Source organism: Crocodylus siamensis, chromosome 2, assembly GCF_052110815.1.
Source record: "Crocodylus siamensis isolate JL-2025a chromosome 2, ASM5211081v1, whole genome shotgun sequence".
Taxonomy (NCBI): Eukaryota; Metazoa; Chordata; order Crocodylia; family Crocodylidae; genus Crocodylus; species Crocodylus siamensis.
This window is the reverse complement of record NC_143396.1, coordinates 175,809,116-175,830,388: the sequence shown is the minus strand read 5'-3', so window position 1 is coordinate 175,830,388 and position 21,273 is coordinate 175,809,116. Positions and strand designations below refer to the sequence as shown.

Below are 21,273 nucleotides of genomic sequence, written 5' to 3'. Positions count from 1 at the left end.
TGTGTTTGGAACCTGTCCCATTCAATGTTGGACACATCTGTGCTCCTACGTATCTGGGTGCTTCAGAAAACCGTGATCCTTAGAACAAGCTTTGTGGGACAGATGCAATCCCCCTCCTTAGGCTTATATACAGCACCTAGTACAACGGAGTCTAAACCAGGGATAGGCAACCCCTAACATGGGTGCCAGAGCATGGCATGTGCAAGCATTTTGTTTGGCATGTGCCCTGGGGCAGACAGTGAGGAAGGGGCTGGGACTGTGCTACCACAACAAGGATCAGGCCCCTTGTGGCTCCCCTGCCATCCACCCTTGGCACGCCAACATCTTACAACTCAAGATTGTGGGCATTTCTGGCATTCTGCCCAAAAACATTGCTGACCCCTGGTCTAGACCTCATGCAAATAAGAGAGGACGGAGAAGGCTTCAAAAATTCTTCTTTTTTTTTTTTTTTAAATGGAAAGCAGATGGGAAATATTAAGCAATTTTGTGGAGGCAGTTATGGGATTGGTAAGCTTATTCTCCAGAAATATTTGAGGAAGACATATGGTGTGAAGGAGAACAAGAGCAGAAAGATGGCTACTGAGCACCTGAAGTCAACACACACAAACACACACACTGGGAATTACTTTACAGAAATCCTTTCGGAAGGTTTATTTAAAATTTAAACCAGACAACAATTTATTACACAGGATACGTTCATACATGGAAAGTATGTTTTTACAGAGAATACAGCTGTTGTGTCACATTTTTGTATACAATGTACAGGATGTTCATAAAACCTTCCTCCCTCCCCCTGCAAAAATCGGGACCCCAGGACCCTTCTATGTCAATCCGTTCTCCACCACGCCATCCTCAACTTTCCCATTTTTTTTCCACAATCAATATATAACAAAGACATGGCAGGACAAAATTAAAAAAAAAAAATTACTGGCCGTCAAGTAAAGCTCAGCGTGAAATGTTGCCGATTGTGTACCTCTCTCTCCCTGTATCACTATCTTTGATGTGCAGCTATGAGAAGAGTTTATTCTGTTGCAGGCCAGAAAGACAGTTTTTAGACGGGCTTGCACTGAGAACCAAGCTGGCTTAGGCGACATCGAGTTTGTACCAGCAAGCCCTAAACAGCTCACACAGTGGGGGTGAGAAGCTGGTAAGGGGAAAACAAAGAGGTGGGAAGGTTGTTCTGTTTTCAGAGCTGGCTGGACCTTTCAGTTAGGGAGACCACTGAGAACGCACTAAATACACCTCAGTAATGCAGTACACATTATTTAAAAAAAAAAACCAAAAAGAAAAAAGGACAATCTGTGGGCTCCCTCATCTGGGGTTTTAACACCCATGCCCAATGACGTACTAGACAGCAAGCTTCTCAGGGCATGTCTACACCATATCCATGGTGTTCTCAAAGAGCCCTGGTCCATGCTACCACTCCCAATTTGCACATGGTAAAACTGGAAACGAAGTGGTGAATGAGGACCCCTCTTGGCTGGTGCTCTTAAGCATTGCCATTCTTGGGAGAAACCCAGGGCTGCTTCATTGCTGGGTCTGGTGCACATAGAGCGGAAGTGGCACCCTAGAAGTGGCAGAGATATGCCCTCTAAGGTAGGGACCATGTCATAAGTATGTGCAGTACCTACCCCAGAAGCTGCCTGTGTATGCTACCATGGTAAACGGAAAACTGCAAGAGGCTGTTAAGCTTTCATGCCTTTCAACTGAGACATGTTTTATGGACATAAAGAGTAAACCAGCAGCTTGGATCTGAACAGCAATGCACTCTGGAGAGAAGTGCAGCTTTCCCCTGGTATATTGTAGGGTTATTTCCCTGTCTATATAAGGGTCATAGCAGCCAAAGTCTGTGGTGAGCTTACATTAAGAGTAAGCCACCACCTTATAACATAAATGTGCTTGCTAGCTTAGGGACTTAGGAGGTACATAGGCTTTCTTGAGAAGTTAAGTGAAAGGATGGCAAATGCCTGACTATTGAAAAGGTCTCTTTTCAGAGCCTCTATTGGGAAAGAAACAGCCAACGGTGGAAGCTACTGGTTTAACTGGAACAAAATATATTGCACTTAATATTAGGACAGAATGGTACAGACTTTACCCACAGAACAAACGTTTGCCTCCCCCTTTCCCCTGCTTACAAAGATCCAGATATAATCAAAACCAGTCTCAGAGGCAGATGCATATCACAAAGCTAAGGAAGCCAGGTATAGATGGATCTTTTGCAGAGCTGAGTGGCACAGTAGGTGGATGTGGCATTTAGTGACCTGCTCCCTATGACAGAGAGACAGACCGCCCTGGGGAGAGAAGGGAAATGACTCTCACGCTGGGTTAAGCTACATGCAGTTAAGACAGTTGAAAACTTGGTGTACAAACAGTGAAGCCAGTTAGTCATTCAATTATCAACACTGCATCTATTTAATTACACCCATTTTAAAAATCACCTGGACGGTCTACTATGTAAAACAGAAATTAGGGACTCATAGGATGAGAATTCTGCTTTCTTAGGAAACAGACGTCACTCCGGCTAGTCCACCTCAACTCCTTGCTACTGCCCAAACGACACTGTTGGAAGATGATGTACTTGGCACAATGTACAAAGAGCAAGACAATGTCACCACCAGCACTGTGGCAAGTCTCTGCTGACTCTATGTTCAACCTCAACACACTCCTAGTTGCAATTTGTCCCAGTCCAAAAAAAACAAACAAACCCAGCAACATTTGTCCCTCCAGGCTGTACAAATCTTTCTTTCACAGAGCTATACAGTGTTTCCCCAGACATTTCTATACCTTTCCAAAATAAACTTCCATTTTCTTAACTTTTTTCCTTTTATTATTAACAAGGTGGGGGGTGGGAATCACAGTATGTTATACAGGATACAGTCCTCATTTATATGGCTCCTTCACTAAACAGCAGTTATGGGTAGCGCTCTCTGGAAAGTGCACCTCAGAGGATGGCACTGAAGACCTACTATACTCTTCATTTATTTAACTCAGACAAGTCTTGTAGCCCCCAACGGCAGTCCACCGTTTCATTTGCTCAGAGGAAAAATAATTTTTCATCACTTGATGCATCTTATGAGAGGGCTACCTGGATCTCTGTGGAAACATCAGCATCTTCATTTTGTTTTTTTTAAATACATAAAGTAATAAAAACAGGTTGTTTTACTCAGATAAGATATATTTGCATTTTTTAAATGTTAATCTGTAAAAATAACTTGTATAGCCATTGACATTCATTCATGATAAAAAGGAGTACTATATATATATGTGTGTGTATGTGTGTATATCTATAGATCTATATCTATATACACATATATATCCACACACACACATACACACTCACACACGGAATATGATTTTATTTATATAGTTACACTCGCAAGGCAATCAGTCCTCCACTGGTTGGGCCCTTCTATCTCCAGGTGCTCTGCCTTGTTGACAGGACTACAAGACATACAGAAATAAACTAAGTCATTCCACTGTGGTGGGTCAGCATTTGAAAAAGGAGATGAATGTGACAACCGTGTATGTTGTGACATTAAACTATAGCCCTCAAAACTAAGAGGGCATGGTGGAACATGCACTGAAACATTGTGAGGAGCTAGTGAAATGGTTGTGGGCAGGAGTTGGTGTTTGATCTTCCTTACTGCATTTGGGCTATACAATAGGCTTCTTGCTGTACCACCAGAGAGAGGGCTATGCAGAAAGATGTTAGAGTTATGGAACCTCTCTATGTCCCCAAGGCAGTCACAGCATATGCTGTGCATGTACCTGGATACCAAAACACAGGAGACACCGACCCAGAGTTACCTCTCCATTGCCTCTTGGGACATGAAAAATGGCACCAAATAATTGACAGAGGAGTGCAGTAGCCAGAGAAGAGAGCATTGGATATTAGGAAAATCTCTCTCACCAAGAGGGTGGTGAAGCACTGGAATAGGTTCCCTTGAGTGGTGATGGACTCCATCCTTGAGGCTTTTAAGGCCTGACTCAACAAAGCCCTGGCTGGGATGATCTAATTGGAGATGGTCCTACTTTTAGCAGGGTGTTGGGACTAGATGACCTCCTGAGGTCCCTTCCAACCCTCATTTTCTATGATTTTATGATTCACTGGCTTTTGTTAAAAAGTGAGTGGGCATGGAACACACACACAGGTTAAATTGTAACAATTAGTGGGGTAGCCCCCCGAGTTGGTCCTGGGGAAGAGGCAGGGAGGCCACAACCAGGGATGCAGAAAACCTTGTTCAGCAGATCTGGGCAAAGCCTTCCCTGCGTGCCCCACGCAGCTGTGGCTGTTACTCAAGTGCCATAGTCTGCCCAGGCAGAGTCACCAGGGCTAGACTCAGAAGCACACACGAGGCAACAACCAGATTTCCAGTCCCTGATGCATACTGGGGATAGCTTGATGCCCAGCCTGCAAGGGGGTTGCTGAGGGAGGCACAAAGCACCCCATTCTTAAACGTCTCCCAGTGGGTGTGGTGGACAAACCCCCTCTGCCTTGCCAGCAGGACCAGCTGGAACAAACTTCTGCCACCAGGAAATCTGGGGTAGAGAAATCTCCCCTCAAAGTTTTCTCCAAAGCCTGCAGTCAGTGGACAGGTTCACGTGGCTTTAAATGGCCCTGCGCTGTCTCCTCTCCAAGCACCCGCTCTCCTGCAGTGTAAGCAGTGACAGAAGCCAAGGATTAAACATAATCCCATGGGATTGCTGAAGGAATGCAAGCAAATCAGAAGCGACTGCTCGGTCTGGGGAGAAGTGTGCTCTGCTGCCACCAGGACATTGGGTGGTGGGGCCACAGCAAACACATCTCCTTCACACAGAGCCCCAAAAAGGTGTCAGAGGGCCACAAGTGCATAGCTGTCCTTGTATCTGCTAGCGAGGTAGGAGTGGCCTTGGCTCTTTCCCCTTTCATTTGTACTGGGGCAGGATGCTGCTATTAACATCCAGGCTCCAACACTGGCCTCAGCACCCTTCATGATAAAGGAGTTAACCTCTCTGATACAAATCCCTGCTTGGCTCCTTCTCCCTACGTGGCTGAACCTCCAAACTGTCACCTTTCCATTCCCTAATTTATGGGGGTTTCTTTAAACACAGTTTATTCTGATATCAGAATGGACACATTAAAATGGCACAAAGCTTCTACAGTGGGAGGAGGCATATCTATTGCTACCTGGGAGGCCAAGTGCTGTTTCTCAAGGGGATCTGAACCACAGTTAATGGACAGGGTGGAAGAAATGTGTCACACGGGGAGGAGGTATGCCACATCTAAACCATCCCCCAGCAACACGCTGAGTCCAGGAGCACCGACTACAGAGCTCTCCCTGAAAAGGAACAGGGTATCAGGACAAGGAGGTGGGATGAGGAAAAGGAGATGCCTTCATCACTGGTTCTTCTAGGATGTTGGACCTCCCGCTGAAGGACTTGGGTAACTGCCCAACAGAGGCGCAATCATGGTTGTAACTGAATATTCTCAGCCTTCTCCAGAGCTTCTGACCCTCTTACCCTTGCAACCTGCCCCTTGGTCATATCTGTAGAAGGTCAGGACTTGCAGACTGGAGCAGCAGACACGCAGAAGCATGACTACCTTGGTGGCATTGGCCTTGAATAGGAAAGCATGGTTTCTAACAGGCCAAGAAATTTGTGGCCCTTTGCCTCCTCTACGTGTGGCTTCCAAGGCAGGTTTGTAAAGAGGACTTCAGCTTAGTTTAAGGCTTGATCCTGACAAGCTGGAGAAGGTTGTGGGCAGGTTGAAAATGCTGAGAGGCTCATTCCTCCAAGGGGGAGAAATGCTAAGCCAAGTGATTCTGCACAGCCATGACCCTGTTGCTGGCAAAGGACCATTCAAACCAAGAGAGATACTCTCCCTGCAAGACCTCTACCCACGCTTTGTTGGGATTTCCAGTGGTGCTGTTCCACCAACTTCAGCAGGACATCTCATGCACTTACTCCCAGGGGCAAGGAGATTCAAGAGCCCTTCATTCAGCATAACGTGTTATAGCAGCCCAAAAGCCTGGCAGGCACGTGATTGCCTGGGCAAAACAATGTCCACCCTTGCTAGTCAAGAGGCTTGCTGTGCTCTGCCCACATCCTGGCAAAGTGAGATTCCAACAGGCCTGCACCAACAGAGATGGCCCTTCCACTAAGAGTAAAGGAACAGGCTCCCACAGCAATCAGCTTCTCCCCAGCAGCACCACAGAAACCAGGGGATGCTGCAGCTTATAGGCATCACTCTTCCTGGCGGCATCTATTAATAGCTCAGACATCAGGCAACACAACATGATGCTTTTAACGCATCATCATACTGCACAACGCCATGGCCCTGGCCTGCCATAGTGAAAAACAGCTCCCAGAGTCCCGTTCCCATCCTTCCCCTGCCCTGGCTGGTGCTTGTTAACAATTATTTATGGGCCTGAGCACACTACGATGTATGGTAGGCACGGCAGGACCTCCCAGCCTTGGTTGTTCTACAGCAGCCTACTCACTGCAGTCCCATATCAGTGGAAGGAGAGAGAGCAAGCGAGTGAGCAAGAGAGGAATAAAAAAAGCCCCTGAACGCAGAAGTCTGAGAGTCGTAACGCGGCCTCTTCCACGCAGGTGATAAAGCTGCCCCTATTGCAAGGAGACTAGCCCTTTTGCAGGGGCTCTCGGCAAGTCTGGGCATTAGGATCGCAAGGGGCTGAGGCCAGTTCAGACATACACACCCTCGGGGTTCAGGCTGGACACCAGCGGGTTCTGCAGGTTCCGTGGATTGCCGAGGAATTGCTTGGCAGTTGGCCGGGGAGGCGAGTCTGTGCTGGGATGGAGAAGGCCTAGGGACGAGAAACGTTTCGCACATGAGTCGTCACGTGGGAGCCGGCTCTGCAAGCCTTCTCTGAGCCTGCCAGCCCCGTCTGCCAGGAGGCAACAGCAAAAAGGACACGTGGGCCAGGCCTGGAGACACAAACTCTTCCCAATCATAAGAGGGTAGAGAAGGGGCTCCCCCCACCCCTAAGGTGTAGTCACATGGATGCTCATGGGGGGTGTCCCCAAAAGCATGAGCATGAGCACTAGCAGGGTAGCCAGGGCCACACACAGTTCAGCACTGGCCAATTGCCCAGGCACATACCAGCATTTCAAACAGGCTTTGCAGTCTGTGCCAAGCAAGCTTCATGCTGCTGTTGCTCCCCTCTTGGCTTCTGTCTTGTTCACTTGGGGACCTCTGCCATGGGTACATGTATACTACCTTGAGTTCACAGCAGTGAAGCCATACCCTTAAGTTTCTGTGGAGGAAGAGCTACTTGGACCCCTGTCTTAGGAGAGCTTGATGGTCACCTCTATAACCCATTCAAAAACATCACATAGCTAGCTCGGAGCTGCCTTGAAGTCCAAGCTCCTAATACAGGAAACTGATATTGGAGGAATGAATGGCCAACTCCTTTGTTACACATGCACCATTTGTCCTTCCTCTTCTCCCTCCCCAACCACCCCATCTGCACCCAAGTCAGCTGAGATCCCAGGGAATAATCCCTACTCCACTCTTCTCTGTCCCCTTACACAGCCATTGGTGTTAGGCAATCTTAGCCGTTCTACCCAGGACAAAGTTCCTCATAGGTCTAGAGTTTTCTCCCTTACGGTGCATTCAGCGCAGGTTTTCCAGCTGCCCCACACTGCAGATTTGAGTAGTCAGCACGTGGAGCTCCAGACACCCCCACGATCTGTCAGTGGCAGTGCTCCTTGGCCAAGATCTGGCAAGTGATGGTGGAAGTTATGTAGATATCTATGCACACCGCTTGCTCTCAGATCTGACAGCTGTATAAAGAGCTTCCCCTGTTCTGAACAGCAGCCTGGCCCCCACCTGCCTGTGCTTCTCTTTGCTTTACCAGCCACACACAACACACTCTGTGAGCGCTTCAGCTTCCTTCACGCCCACCAAAGTGCTCTTCATCCCCTTGAGTTCAGGCCTCTGCACTTGGCTTTAGAATCAAAAGCTCACTCAAGCATGCTCTTCTTCCCTAGGGTTGTTTTTAGGAGGGGCAAGGGAGGGGAGAAGACATCCACCCCCAAGACCAGATATCTCAAGGAAAGAGGCTTCTCTCCCACATCCGGCATTTCCTTAATGAAGGGCCCCATCACTGCCTTGCAACACCAGGTGTCCAGTAAAAAAAGGCAGAGTGCACTGATCCTAAAACAAGGTACAGTACAACCCACATCTAAGAGACACCAGTCTGGTTGTAGGGCTGGTGGCACATGTTTAAAACCTACAGGGCCCAGATTCCCAACCGGTGTGGACAGACACCACTGTGAGGGCATCCGTGAAGCTGTGCAGATCAGAGGGATATTTGCATCATATTTACAGAGCTGCCATTTCAACTGATTCCCAATTAAGTGTTCCTGTATGGCTGGGGTGTCAGACACAAAGCCTATGGGCCAGATCCAGCCCACAGAGCTGTTCCCTCCAGCCTGTGGGGCTCCTGGTGGGCTGGGAAATTCAGGGGAGGGGACTACCACAGAATCTGGGGTTACTGGTCCCCACTGGGTACGGCTGTCAGCAGCAGGTGTCAAATGAAGGCCCCATGGCTGCTGCCACTGCCTGTAATACCTCTGCCACCACTCGCTCCACTGCTTTCAGGTCAAAGATCCAGCTCACAAGAAGCCACCTGGTCTGGATCTGGTTCAGGGCATAGGGTGAGTTTAACACTGATGCTGTGCTGCATTTCTTTTCCTTCTGCACCTCCAGTTAGCAGTTTGTCTAGCTGGTAGTGGGGAAGGGGAAGAAATGCTGCAGTCTGTCTAGCTGTGGTGACTAGCACAGTTTGTCACCAAAGGTAACTTCATTTCTCAACCAGTTGTTTCTCTGCCCAGATTAATACGCTTACTGACATCCAGAGATGCACTTGCCCATGTGCAAGCTGAGGTGCTAAGGTCCAATGCAGGTAGATGGGCTCCTGATCCAAAGGAGAACTAGTAATGGCCACACAGTCTTTCTGGATACTCTCCTCAGCTCTCTCAGAAAGAGGGACCAAAGGGAAGGAGGAATGAATACACTACATGCCTCTCAGTCACAGATTTTGAGAGAAGCCCCAGATGATCACCTCAGCAATTACCTCTTCCCAAGGAACTGATAAGATGGACCAGGAGGGCACGACCTTCTTTAGTTTCTCTGACGACAAGCCACAACTGGGCTTCCATAACACATGTTCAAAGGCAAATGTAGTGGCAAGGCTTGGCCATGATCCAGTCGCCTGCATTTGCCAACTCAGGCCTCTTCTAGACACATTTTCAACCCTGGGGCCTATACTCAGGTTCCTAAATATGGATTTTGGCACCTCAGCAGATGTAACCCAGCGGCCAGGAAGGCCAAGCCCAATCCTCACTGAGGCCAATGGGAGAGGCACCTTTTGAAGCAGAAGCAGCCTGGTGTTTAAATGCGGATGTCAAGGTCTGGCTTTAATGTACAGAGGTTTGAAATAATCCAGCTGATTAGCTGCGTAAAAACCATCCTGTCCTCCAGGAGAGGAGTACAAAGACTTTGTACCTTGGTAGCAAGCCAAACTCTAGGCCCCAGTGTTTTAACATAAGTGAGCAAATGTAACCACAAGGCAGATTTGCACCTGGCTACTGGGAGGTGAGGAGTAGAAGTCTATTCCTGAGCCCTGTGGTTGATGTGTTGACCCTGAAAACATAAACCCTGGTTACCCTCTTCGGTATGTATGACTACAGAATTACTTTGCTTGCATTCATCCAGCTTCAGTGCCTTAGTTACAGCCAGCATTGAAGGAATCAGACAGGAAGTGGCTGGCAGGTGATGACATAGCTACAGATAACTTGGAAGGGAAGTCCTGGGAAGGCAGACAATAGCTGAAGTGGAGGGAGGAGGGTTTTAAAAAAGCAGGATTTCGGCCCAGCGTAGCAGCAGATCTTAGAGCAAGCCCCCCTCTTGTTAAATAATGGAGTCTCCAAACTGCGTCCTGACCTCCGTTTCTCTGGTGGGCTGGCAGTTCGTGGTTAGTTTGATCCAGCTGGGGTTCATCCTCAGACCTGGACTGCAGAACAGTCACCGTGGCTCCCGTCTGCTGAATAAACTGCTGCAAATTACATTGCCTCAGCTCCTTATTTAAGTCCTCCAGTTCTTGGTTCTGGGCCTGCAAAAACACAGGGTGGGGACAGGGTAAGCTCTACAGCTGTGCCTCTTCTGCCAAGCAGAAAGCATAGCGCTCCGGGGGATCTCAAATGACCAAACCACCAGCATCACTCCTCACCCCTCCCTCTGGCTCATTCTACCCTGAGACTTCTTCCTCTGAAGCCTCAATACAAGACTACCAGAAAGTGGCAAATAACTCCACTCCTGTCCATAGCAAACACCAGCCTAAACTGCCTGAGAGCCAAGTCTGTGTCCTTCAGACAACCACCCTCCACTGGGCAGCTTGGACATGATGCTGCAGATGTTTGACTTGGTTGAAGCTCCAGGTCCCACCACAATGCAGAAGAGTTCAATGGTAGGATACTTCTAAGGACACCCCATTAACCTTACCTGCTGTCCACTCTTGCCCTAAAACTGAAACCCAGGCAGGGACAAAGTACTCACATGAAGAACCAGGGAAAGTCTCCAGATCCTGCATACCACACCACTATTTCTCAGTGGTGACTCATCTGGGCCATGAGAGTTTCCAAGACCCCACAGAATGATAGAAGTGGACATTCTGGCCCCTCCTCACCTCCCAGGTTTCTTATTACAGCTGCCTCCTTCCTGCAAGCTTTTATGTTAACTTCCTGCCACAATGTCCTATGGTCTTTAAGACCTCCTCCCCCTCCCTCTTTGCTTCTTGGATTGCACTGAATCCAATAGGAAGCACGCTTCCCCACAAGATCCCTTTGCATTCATGGGATAGAGTAGCCTATTTTGAGCTCTGCTTCCAACCACTAACTCATCTGGACTGAGACTAAAACAGCAAAGCAGGGGTCTTTGAGAGACCTCACTTCATTATGGCATGCATATTACACCTAAGCTAGAGCCAGCTGAGTAGAACTGGACCAGAGGGCTGGAAGGGATGAGAGAGGAAAAAGAAACAGGTTCCAAGGATCCAGTTGTGGTCCTGTCCATATGAGGGTGTGAAACACTTTGGTTATAAGCTATGCCAGGCACCAGCTAGGGCACAGGTCTACTGCATGGCTCCAGTGAGCACACTTAATCTGCAGAGACAGGAAAAGGGAAAAACCAGGCTACAGGCACGTCCAGCACAGAGCTACAGCTGGCACAGCACGTAAGCCGCAGCGTGCATGCAGCTGAGAGAGGCATCTGAATGAAAGGCAGGCCATCTCAGGACATGGCTGGTGTATTCAAGCCCACTGACTCCATCTGCAGCCTTAGCTTAGAACTGCCCTCTGTCTGCTCACCACTTCTGGGAAACAGGCCGATATCCCCAATCAACCACACTGTTTGCCTGCCTGCTGCAGGAGGAGAAGAGTGATTCGGTCGTCTCTCCCTACAATAAGCCAAAGGGGAGAGAAGCAAACAGAAAACTGGCTCCAGTCACCCCTTCCTGCTGCCTGGGCCAAGTTACAGAAACATCCAATCTCAGACCTACTTTAATCCTCCATCTTCTGCATTGTCACAAGGGATCACGATTTGCGTGCGACTGACAGTGTCTTTCAAGGTCAGTGTTTACATGTCTGGGATGTCAAGACAATATCCCCATTGGAGCATAAGGACTTAGGCCCAAATCCTGTTCCGCCTTTAGATGGTTAAGTAGCACTTACGTAGCCAGCTTTAGCTGCTTACATGGAGTTTTGGGCTACTTTAATGTGGATTTTAGGTCCTGCTCCCCTCATGAAGGCATGCAACTTCAGATAGGTTACAGGGGGGGGAAAAAAAGAGAGCAGGAAGAGGGGGACTCTTCCCACCATTCAGCCCTATAGCTTAGTGGTTAGGGCAGGGAAAAGTTTGCTTTGTGAGTTGGACACAGCCCTGGGAAGCAGGGGGGGAGGTTGGTTCTGGTGCCTGCCTCTGCTCCTGACCCTCATGCTGCTTCTCTATTTTGCATTCAATAGTCATTGGCTAAAAATGGATAGACTCCACTGGGGCCCAGAGCCCAGGTCCCCTTCATTCCAGGGCAATACCCACCTCCCTGAGCCAGGAAGCAAGGCTCCCACTAGTTTGCTCTTTTTCTGCACTTGTATGTCTTCTGCTCTTGGCTGACCAGCTTCAACAGCAGGGGTGGAGGGTGTCTTGCACTATACCTAATCTTGGGTTGCCCAATCTGTGGCATGTGTCTCTTAAGTGGCAAGGGCAACTTCTGCATGTGGCACATGGCAGATGAGGAAAAAGACAAGCAGCACAATGGCCTACATGGCAATGAGCAGAAAACAGAGCAGTAGATCAGGCGGGGAATACAGGGCAGGGCACAAAGCAAAGCAGCAGATCCAGCAGGGAGCACAGGTCAGGGAGCAGAAAGAAGAGAAGCTGTTTGGGCAGGGGAAGGGTATTGAAGTGGTGCTCATGAAAGGTGTGGAGCCAATTTATGGCAGTAACAGGACGTGCAGGTTCAACGCTCTAGTTGAGTGGGGCCTAGAGTCCATGTCTTCCACTCCTTGGCCACATCCCTTAACCACCAGGCTGGAAGGTGCAAGGGTTCTCTTGTCCCCCTACCCTCTGTTTTCTGCAACTAGAGGTGCACCAATATGAAGAAAACTGTCTATATCGGATATAGGGCTGATAATGTGGCCGCTAAATGCCCATGCTGTGCGCAGGCGCAGTGTAGCAGAACAGAGCCAGCAGCGTGGATAGCTGCCCTAAGCAGGTAAGTTAGAAGGGGAGGGGAGAGGGAAGGGGTGTCGGGGTGCAGATCAATGCTCCCCACAGTGAGGGAGGGGATGGGGCAGGCACCGCCCAGCCGGGGCAGGAGGGAATGCAGGATGGAGGCATGGCTCATGGAGCGGGGGTGGCTCCCACCACTGCTTGTACCCCAGGAGGGTGGGGGGTGGTCCCCCAGATCTGCATGGTGTGGCACAGGGCAGGCCGCAGCTGCGGGGTGGAGCCGGAGCTGGCACTGTGCGGGGCTTTTCTCAGTGAGGGCTGGGCTCAAAGTAGGCTCCGGCAGCACTAGGAGGAGGCTGCAGCCATCCCAAATTTTGCCGCATCTCCGCTCCCAGCCCCACACCACCACCTGGCACAGCCCTGGCTAAATGCCCCGCCTCCACCCAAGCGCCGGGAAAAGCCGGGGCTGAGCGGGCAGCGGCATGGGGCTGGTAGCAGAGCTGTGGTGAAATTTGGGGTGCCTGCAGCGTCCTCCCAGTGCCACTGAAGCCCACTCCAAGCCCAGCCCCAGGCAAGAAAGGCCCTGCACAGCGCCAGCTCCAGCTCTACCCCACAGCTGCCATCTGCACCACGCAGATTGTGTGGGGCACACTCCCCCTCCTGTCCCCCATCCTCTCAGGGTGCAAGCAGAGGGAGCCACCCCTACCCCATGAGCCATGGCTTCATCCTGGATCACTGTCCCGCCACCCTGGGCAGCACCTGCCCCTGCCACTTCCCTCACTGCAGGGGATGTTGATCTGCCCTGCACACTCTTTCCCTCCCCCTACTCTCCTTCTGCCACACCTGACTTACCACTTGGAGGCAGCTGTATCAGATGTCAATCCAATATTGGCATCTGTGCCTTCCTTAAATATTGGCTATTGGTATCAGTCCCCAAAATTTTTATCAGTGCACCCCTATCTGCAACAAACCTTTCTGGGACTTTTGTGCCTTCCCAGGCAAGAGCAGGATTGCAGCAAATGGCTGGGGTGGATCCCTTCTAAGTATGCAGATGGGGGAAATTGGATCCCAAACTTGCCCAAGTGGCATGAAACACCCTGAAATGCCACTTACACAGCCAGCTTAAACAATACTTATGCTATTTACCTGCCTGAAGGGCAGCAGGATTGAGTGGATCCTTTAACAACTCTCTTGCTGTTGCCGCTTGCCCACAAGAGGGCGGCAGTGTCCATGAGATGGAGGAAGGGAACCGCTGGGGTTGAGTTTGGTGCTCTTGATTCAAGACAAGCAGAACCCCAACTATAAATCAGTGCTTGGAGCTCCCCATGAACGAACATCACACTCCTACAGCTGGAAAGGCTACCTGCTCGAGCAAGGAGTAACTAATACTGCTGTATAGGTGAGGCAGTGCTGTATTGCACCCAGGCTAATTGCTCCCACTTCTCAGGAAGGCTACTTAGGTAGGGATGCAACGATAGAGATTTTTGGGGCTGATATGATCTGATTTCTGATACAGCTGCATGCGGCTGGTGAGTCTGGTGTGGTGGAAGGAGGAGGAAGGAAGGGGCATGGGGGGAATAGATCAAGGCCCCTACAGTAAGGGAGAGAGTGGGGCTGGGGCAGGCGCTGCCCAGCTGGAGTAGGGTGTAGGACAGAGCCACAGCTCATCCGGGGGGGGGGGGGGGCAGATGGCTCTCGCTGCTGCGCTCAGCCTGGGAAGGCACATGGGGGGGCCATGTGCCCTGGATCTGCGCAGGGCACAGGCAGCGCAGGCTGCAGCTACAATACTGGGAGGGGGCTACAGGGGAGGGCTGCAGCCACCCCAAAAATCCCCATAGCTGTCCCATAGCCCCCCTCCCAGTGCCACCACTGCCTGCTGTGTACAGATCCGGAGGCACCCCCCCCATGCCCTCCTAGACAAAGTGAAGGGACCAACAGCGAGAGCCACCAGATAAGCCACCGAGCTGCACAGGGAGCCACCTCCTAACTCTCTTCCCGTGCCCTCCAGACGATCTGCGGCTCTGTCCCAACACCCTTCCCCCTTGACTGGGCACCACCTACCCCAGCCCCTCCTCACTGTGGGAGCCTCGATCTGCACCCCCCCCCCCACGCCCCTCCCTTTCCACCACACCAGACTGACCAGTTGCAGGCAGGTCTCCACACTGCTGAGTTGTGCTCTTCGCCATTTACGTGCTGTGCTGCGGCTACACACATGTACAGGCCATTTATCAGCCAAATTATCAGCCATTTCAGGCCAAATTCTGATATAGACTATTTTGTTTATATTGGTGCCGATCCGATATCAGACCACACCTCTATATTTAGGCTGGATGCAGGCCATGCTAACGTGGCTCTCCTACAGTCCAGGCTACAGGGCGCTGTCCTCATGGGCTCAGATCCTGTCCCAGCATGACCCTAACACCAAGGGGATTTTAATGCTGAAGGTCCACCCACCACATCTATCCACTGGGACCCATTCTGTAACTATCTGCCTTTAATGGAGACAAGGGTGAGGTTCTCCTTCAGTGTCACATAAGGATTCCCCCAAAACCAACTTCCTCTAAAACTCTCAAAGCTGTCACCACTCATCCTACCTATTAACTCAGACCCCCACCTGTATCTCCCTGTGCCCTTGGCTGGCCGGCAAACCAGAGATACCGCTGCTTTGTCTAAAAGATGAGCATCCCCATGGTCAGGGACTGGCAGTCAGCTAATACAATGCAGCCTTTCTTCACAGAAAATGGGCAGAGGGCTCCATCCTGCCTCCTCCCAACTGAGCCTTCACAGGCAGATGTGTGGTTGAAGTAGTTGCTCCCAGGCTTGTGGCCAGGGGGGCACTAGCTGTACTAAAACCACAGGCCATTTAAAGAAAGAAAGATTGGCTAATGTCTCAGTTGCAAATGGACAGCAGAGCTCAGCAGACAGGACACGGGGTGGGGACTTGGGAGCCCTGGGCTCTATCACTGATGCCACTGCACAACTTCTCTATACTTCTGTTCTTCCCTTTTTCTCCTTTTTTCTTTAGGCTGCAAGCTCTTAGGGGCAGGGACTGTCACTGTACAGTGCACAGCACTTTGAGGTTGGGGGAGCAGGGTTTTCTCCTTATCCAAGTCAGTGCCTCTAGCTATAGCTACATTACAGCTAACAGCTTTCAGGGGACGAACACATGAGCAAGAGGCTTGCAAAGATATTGCAGAGGTAGCTTCTGCTAGCAAGCTCACATGGCTCCTCATCAGTCCCACTCCTTGCAGTGAGTGAAATGCAGAGCTCCGCATCACATCAGATAATGCACAGGGAAGACCGATTCCTGTCCCCTCACTTCTTCCCTTTGTCAGCCAGAAGAGCAGAAACTTTGGCTCCACTGAGGGCATGTTGCAGGAAGGCAGGGCCATTGGTGGGGCTGTCAGTGCAGCTCAACTCCGTACCTAGACTCCTGGCAGCCCCGGGAGAACTTTTAGTATCAGGCCCCCATTCACCAGAGATAATGATAATACTAATAATTACCATTTTCAGGCCCCCTTTCTGTCTGGGCCCTGGGTGGCTGCCCAGCTCACCCATGCCTATGTCTGGTCCTGGTGGAGCTAAGGCAGCATGCTTGGCTTGTATAGGAAACCCATCCCCAGGCATCTTCTGATCTGCACTGCCTTTTCACAGGTCCATTTCTTTTTCTCCTTACTGCCAACAACACTGAGACCTGCTCTGCTCAGTACACTCCCTCTCAGGCATTCAAATTTTGAGAGGCAGCCAGAGCAAGCATTAACTGGCTCTACCCAAACCCTGCAAAAAGCCATTCACACAGGCCCTAGACCCACTAGCTCCTCATTTACTTTCCATGAGGAAAGAGAAGAGAGATTTTTTTTAAAGGAACGGATAAATTTGCTGATCCTCTTTCCCAGACACTGATTTCCTGCACAGAGATCCCATCATAAATTAATAACCTGCTCTAGAGCTTACCACTCCAACTGCTGTTAGTAAGTACTGCATGTGTACTGTGTTTCTCTCCCCTGCTGCATGCGTACTGGTGTTTCCTTCCCTCACTTGGAGAAGACATCACCAACTAAAGAGGAAAGACCATTTTGCCCTTAAACCTAATAACACCCTCAGGTTTAAAGACTCTGTTTCCCTCAGGCCTTGCCCATGGCCCTGCCTTTGCCATTCACCAGGCTGCTGCAGCACATGGGGACTTGCTGACTGAATGTTTCCTGCAGGACATCCCAGATAGCATGGAGGAATGTGCGCTCCTCTCAGCGTGGTGACACATGGTCAGATGGCACCACTCACCACAGCATCTTTGTGGCACGCATGCTACTCCCCAGGCCTAGGGTTTCATGCCAGGCCAGCACAACTTAGCACCAAGCAGCCAATACCGATCCATAAGGCCACACGTGCTATTGGGTTCAAGTCACGCCAGCAAACGCAATGTTTTACAAGAATTATTCCCCCACAATTTTATACTACCTGCACCAGCTTCTAATCCACTTGGGACTCAATCCTGCCAGGTCCAGGCCCAGTGCTGGGGTAGAGACATAATCCTACTGAATTGAGAAGGGGATTTCTCCTGGAGCTCCAGCTGAGCCCTGGCTTCAGCATTTGGCTGGACTAGGGTCAAATGGGTCAGCATCATGCAAGATACAGACCAGCTGTTACAGCATCCATGTTGGGAAACCACAGGGAGTATATCTAGCTAAGCATCATTTAACCTTAAGGACTTAGTGGTGCCATGTCTAGCAGCTGATCCCTCACATTACCTATAATGCTCCTACAGGCAACAGTGATGCTAATGAAAGGAGAGTGCAGACTACAGTGGGAAAGGAGGACCGTTGTGTCTAAGACCCTGATTCAGCACAGTTTTTAAGCACAGACTAAAGGGGTTTATTCCACAGGGATGGAAGTGCTGAATCAGGACCTGAATCCAGTCTCTCCCACTCTGGCCACAGACAGCTGACCCCATTTTAAAGGCTGGGTAGGAAGCCCAGGGGAGCAGCTGAATGAAACTGCTTTCCTTGGGTGTTCACCAGCACACGCACATTACCAAGGCCATACCTGAAGGTTCCTTTCAGCCTCTTCCAAGGCCTTCTCCACGTTTGTCAGGCTGCTGTCCAGTTGGGCACCCTGCTTGACCTTGGCTTCCAGGTCCCTTTTCATTTTGGCCGCCACATCATCTAGATCCATAGGTCCCTGGGCAGGTGCTTCCTTCACTCTCTTGGCCCGCTCAGCTATCTCCCACTGGATCTCCTTTTCCAAGGCCTCTGTTTTGGCAGTCAGCTCATGGATCTTCTGCGTGTATTCCTCCAGGGTGGCCTGCAGGCTCCTCACCTTCTCCTGCCGCTCTCTCTCACACTCCTTCTCCAGGCGCAGCTCGCTCTGCCAGAACTCCTCCTCGCCCAGCTCCATCTCGTTCCGTCTGACCAGCTGCTCCAGGTAGAGGATCTCATCTTCCTGGCTGGTGCTCCTGCTGCGCTCCCAGTACCTAAGGTCCATTTCCAAGGAATCCCCATGGACCTCTAAGGAGTAAAGCTGCTCCTGCTGACGCAGCACTGTCTTAAACAGCTCATCCTTGGAGGGCTGGCCCCCATTGGCACCATCCTTCACATCAGCACTGTCCCTCTTGTGCTGCCTCAGCTTGCTCTTGGCAAACAGATCAGTGGGGCCCATAGGGCCCAAGTTAAAGGTCATGGACTTTTTAGGCTCCCTGGACCTGGGCACTTCTGTGCTCACTGGCCTGGGTTTGATGGGCAGGCTGGCCCGGATGAACGTCCTCTCAGGAGCCTGGGTGGCATTGTCTGAGGACGGCCGTTCAGTGAGGCTGGGGCCTGTCCGCCGTAGGACGAACTGCACATCATTGGCATACTGGCCACACTTGGCTAGCGACTCCACTGGGCACTCGTGTGGGAGGAGCTGCCTCTCCTTCTCCCGCAACTTCTGGACGAGGACGTACCGCCCCGTCTGACCTGGGAAGAGAACAAAGAACAGTCACCAAGGGCTCAGGGAGAAGTGCGTCTTGAGGGGAAGGGAAACCACAGACGGCAATGTTTTAATCACACTACTGTAATGTCAGGCAACAGACACCTCACCTCACCCCCTCTCTGGCCTGAACCTCAGCTCCACCCAACATTAGAAGTGCACAGATGCTGGCAGCATGTCCAATCATCAGGTGTTAGGTCTCTTCCACCATACTAGCAAGCAAGAACCTTGCTGTCCCTCAGGGAAGGAGACCACCGTCACTGGTTATAGCATAGCAATGTGCAGTTTTCCTCCACCATGCTCAGCCAATGCACTTCCAGCCTACCATGTGTTGCCCTTTCCTTCCTACCCTTGGCTCACCACACCGGCTTCATTCCAAGTCCATAGATATGGACGATTCCTCAGAGAGGAACAGGGTCTTGCCTATACTAGGAAATTCAAAATCTTTTATGTTTTCCATTGCTCCAGTTCTAGCACTAAGGTTCAGGCCTGGTCAGGACAGGACACCACAGCCGTAGAGACTCCTAGGTCACACCTACACTGCAGTCATCAAGTGCTAGTGCAGTCTGAAGATAAGGGATCTTTTCAAGTCACCACCACAGCATCAGAAAGCATCTGCCAAATAAGCAGCAGCCAACAGGAAGAAATTGCTGTCCCCTGGGGATTAAACACTAATTCTAGCCCGCCTGGGAGGGGTGGGGGAGAAAAATCTGAGCTATGCCTGTGCACATAACCAGAGGCCAGGAAAGTTGAGGATGTTACAATGCTACTGGTCCAAACCAACCCCTCCCATCCAAACAGATGGGCCTGCTACAGCTGGGAGAGCTCCTGCTATAGGCATCAGATCAGAGTATAACCAGAGCCTCCTTTTAATCCATGTTATTAAGACACAGGATTGTCATGAGGGTGATGTTACATGTTACGCTTACACCATACTACAGTTGTGGGGTGCTAAGCAATGTTAAAAGTTAGAATGGGCTGTGAGCAGTCACATGTTAAAGGTTAATACAGTTTCATGCCTGCACAGCTCTGACTTGCCACTGGAGGGCTGGTGAGCAGAGATGTGGCTAGGAGCCAGAATACCTGGGCACTGTCCCTGCTCTGGGCAAGGGGCTGGGAAAAGCAGGGGGTTAAAGCAGTGCATACAGGGATATTGGAGGACTACAAACTGCTCATTTTATCTCTGTGGAGCAGATAGAAGTTACGTTAACAAGAGCTAGGTAGCATTGCCCACAGTTAACCCTCACATGAAGTGCCACAAGTTTGGAGATTCTCAAAGGGCACTTAGCACAAGTTAATGAGCTTTAATGTGTGGAGGGCCCTTAGTATGATCTAAGTATAACACGTAACTTCAGGCATGATTCAGTGAAAAAGAGCCAGAGAGAGAGAGCTGACAAAAAGGTCACTGCCTATAAAAGCTGATGCCCCTGCCCTAACAAGCCATAAAGAAAGGGTAAAGTTAAGTGCACCTGAATTGTCTGACCGTTTTGATAGGAAAAAGAATCAAAGGGAATAGGCTAATTAGATGATACCCAGAGGAAAAATAAAAGGAAGATTAAATGCAGTCCCAAGACGCTCTCAGCCAGTCTAAATAAAGCCTTGTGGGATGGCAGGTACCATCCCATCCCTTTTACATCACCCGGAGCAGTGTGGCTGCTGTAACCTTGGGCAGACATTGCCAGGAGAGAATGTAGCTGATTTGGCAAAGTTTATAGCCTTTGTGGGAGAATAAACATTGTAATTCAAATAAAAGAACTTGGACTGAACCCAAAGCTGACACTGCCATCAACAGGAAAGTCCTAGTGAATCAGCAGGTGGATGTGGTGCAAAGCTAGGTAATGCCATAGGGAAACAGGCGAGCAGATGCTTGTGAAGGCGGTGCTGTTGTGAAGATAACGGAGGGGTCGCTGAAGTATGTGACAGCCAAGGTACAGACATCTGAGCACTTCCCTGAGCTTCTCCAGGCACAGAGCATTTATATTTGCCTCCACAAGAGGGTCTGCAGAGCTGCCATTCAAACAGGGATTTAAATGAAGTGTCTTTCTAAAAACACAGCGGCAGAGTATTGAAGGCATCTTGCTATGGCTCCAGAGGTGCGAGTTCAAGCCCTGCTTTGGACTCATGCCAGAGGCTACCACCAATTGACCGTCCTGTAAGTGGATCTTCCAGCCTGGGGTGTCAAAAAGCAGATGGACACGATGCTGGCCAAATCAATCCCTTATGTGGTCCTGGCTACAGAAGCTGGTGGGTGCCTTACCTGTGCGAGCTCAACAGGCTTGTAGGCCCAGGAGGACCACTTGACTTTTTGACTTCCTTGGACAGAAGCCCAGCATGCTCACACACATTGATTCCTCAGGGCTTGCCTTTGTTGTAGGGCTGCAGCCATGGTAGCAGAGCCTCCTAACTGGGGATGTTGCGCACAGCAGTAGGCTGCGTTATTCCACTTGCTGGCTTTGCCTTGTCAACCCCTGAAGTGACAGATGCTAAAAACTGGCACAACCCTTATCTGCCCACAAGGCTGCATCCAGAGTGACAGAGCAGAGGTGGGGGAGCAGGCTGCCTGCCAACATAGCTATAGA

The 21,273-nt window shown here is 50.4% G+C and overlaps 1 protein-coding gene across 4 annotated transcripts in view; it reads right to left on the bottom strand.

Annotated features, from left to right (window-relative positions):
- Positions 1-631: 631 nt before the first annotated feature.
- The window catches only part of RASSF7 (Ras association domain family member 7), an 83,765-nt gene continuing 63,123 nt past the window's right edge, over positions 632-21,273 (bottom strand). For 2 of the 4 annotated variants that reach the window (XM_090032382.1, XM_090032384.1), the window contains exons 3-4: positions 17,774-18,681; positions 6,963-10,118 (exon numbers count right to left, since the gene is read on the bottom strand). In XM_090032382.1, the coding sequence (XP_089888508.1) occupies positions 9,732-10,118; positions 17,774-18,681 (1,295 nt within the window). In that variant the 3' untranslated portion in view covers positions 6,963-9,731. Of the gene's footprint in view, positions 6,807-6,962; positions 10,119-17,773; positions 18,682-21,273 lie in introns of those variants that run through there. The other 2 variants (XM_090032385.1, XR_016440212.1) reach the window with 2 other exon arrangements.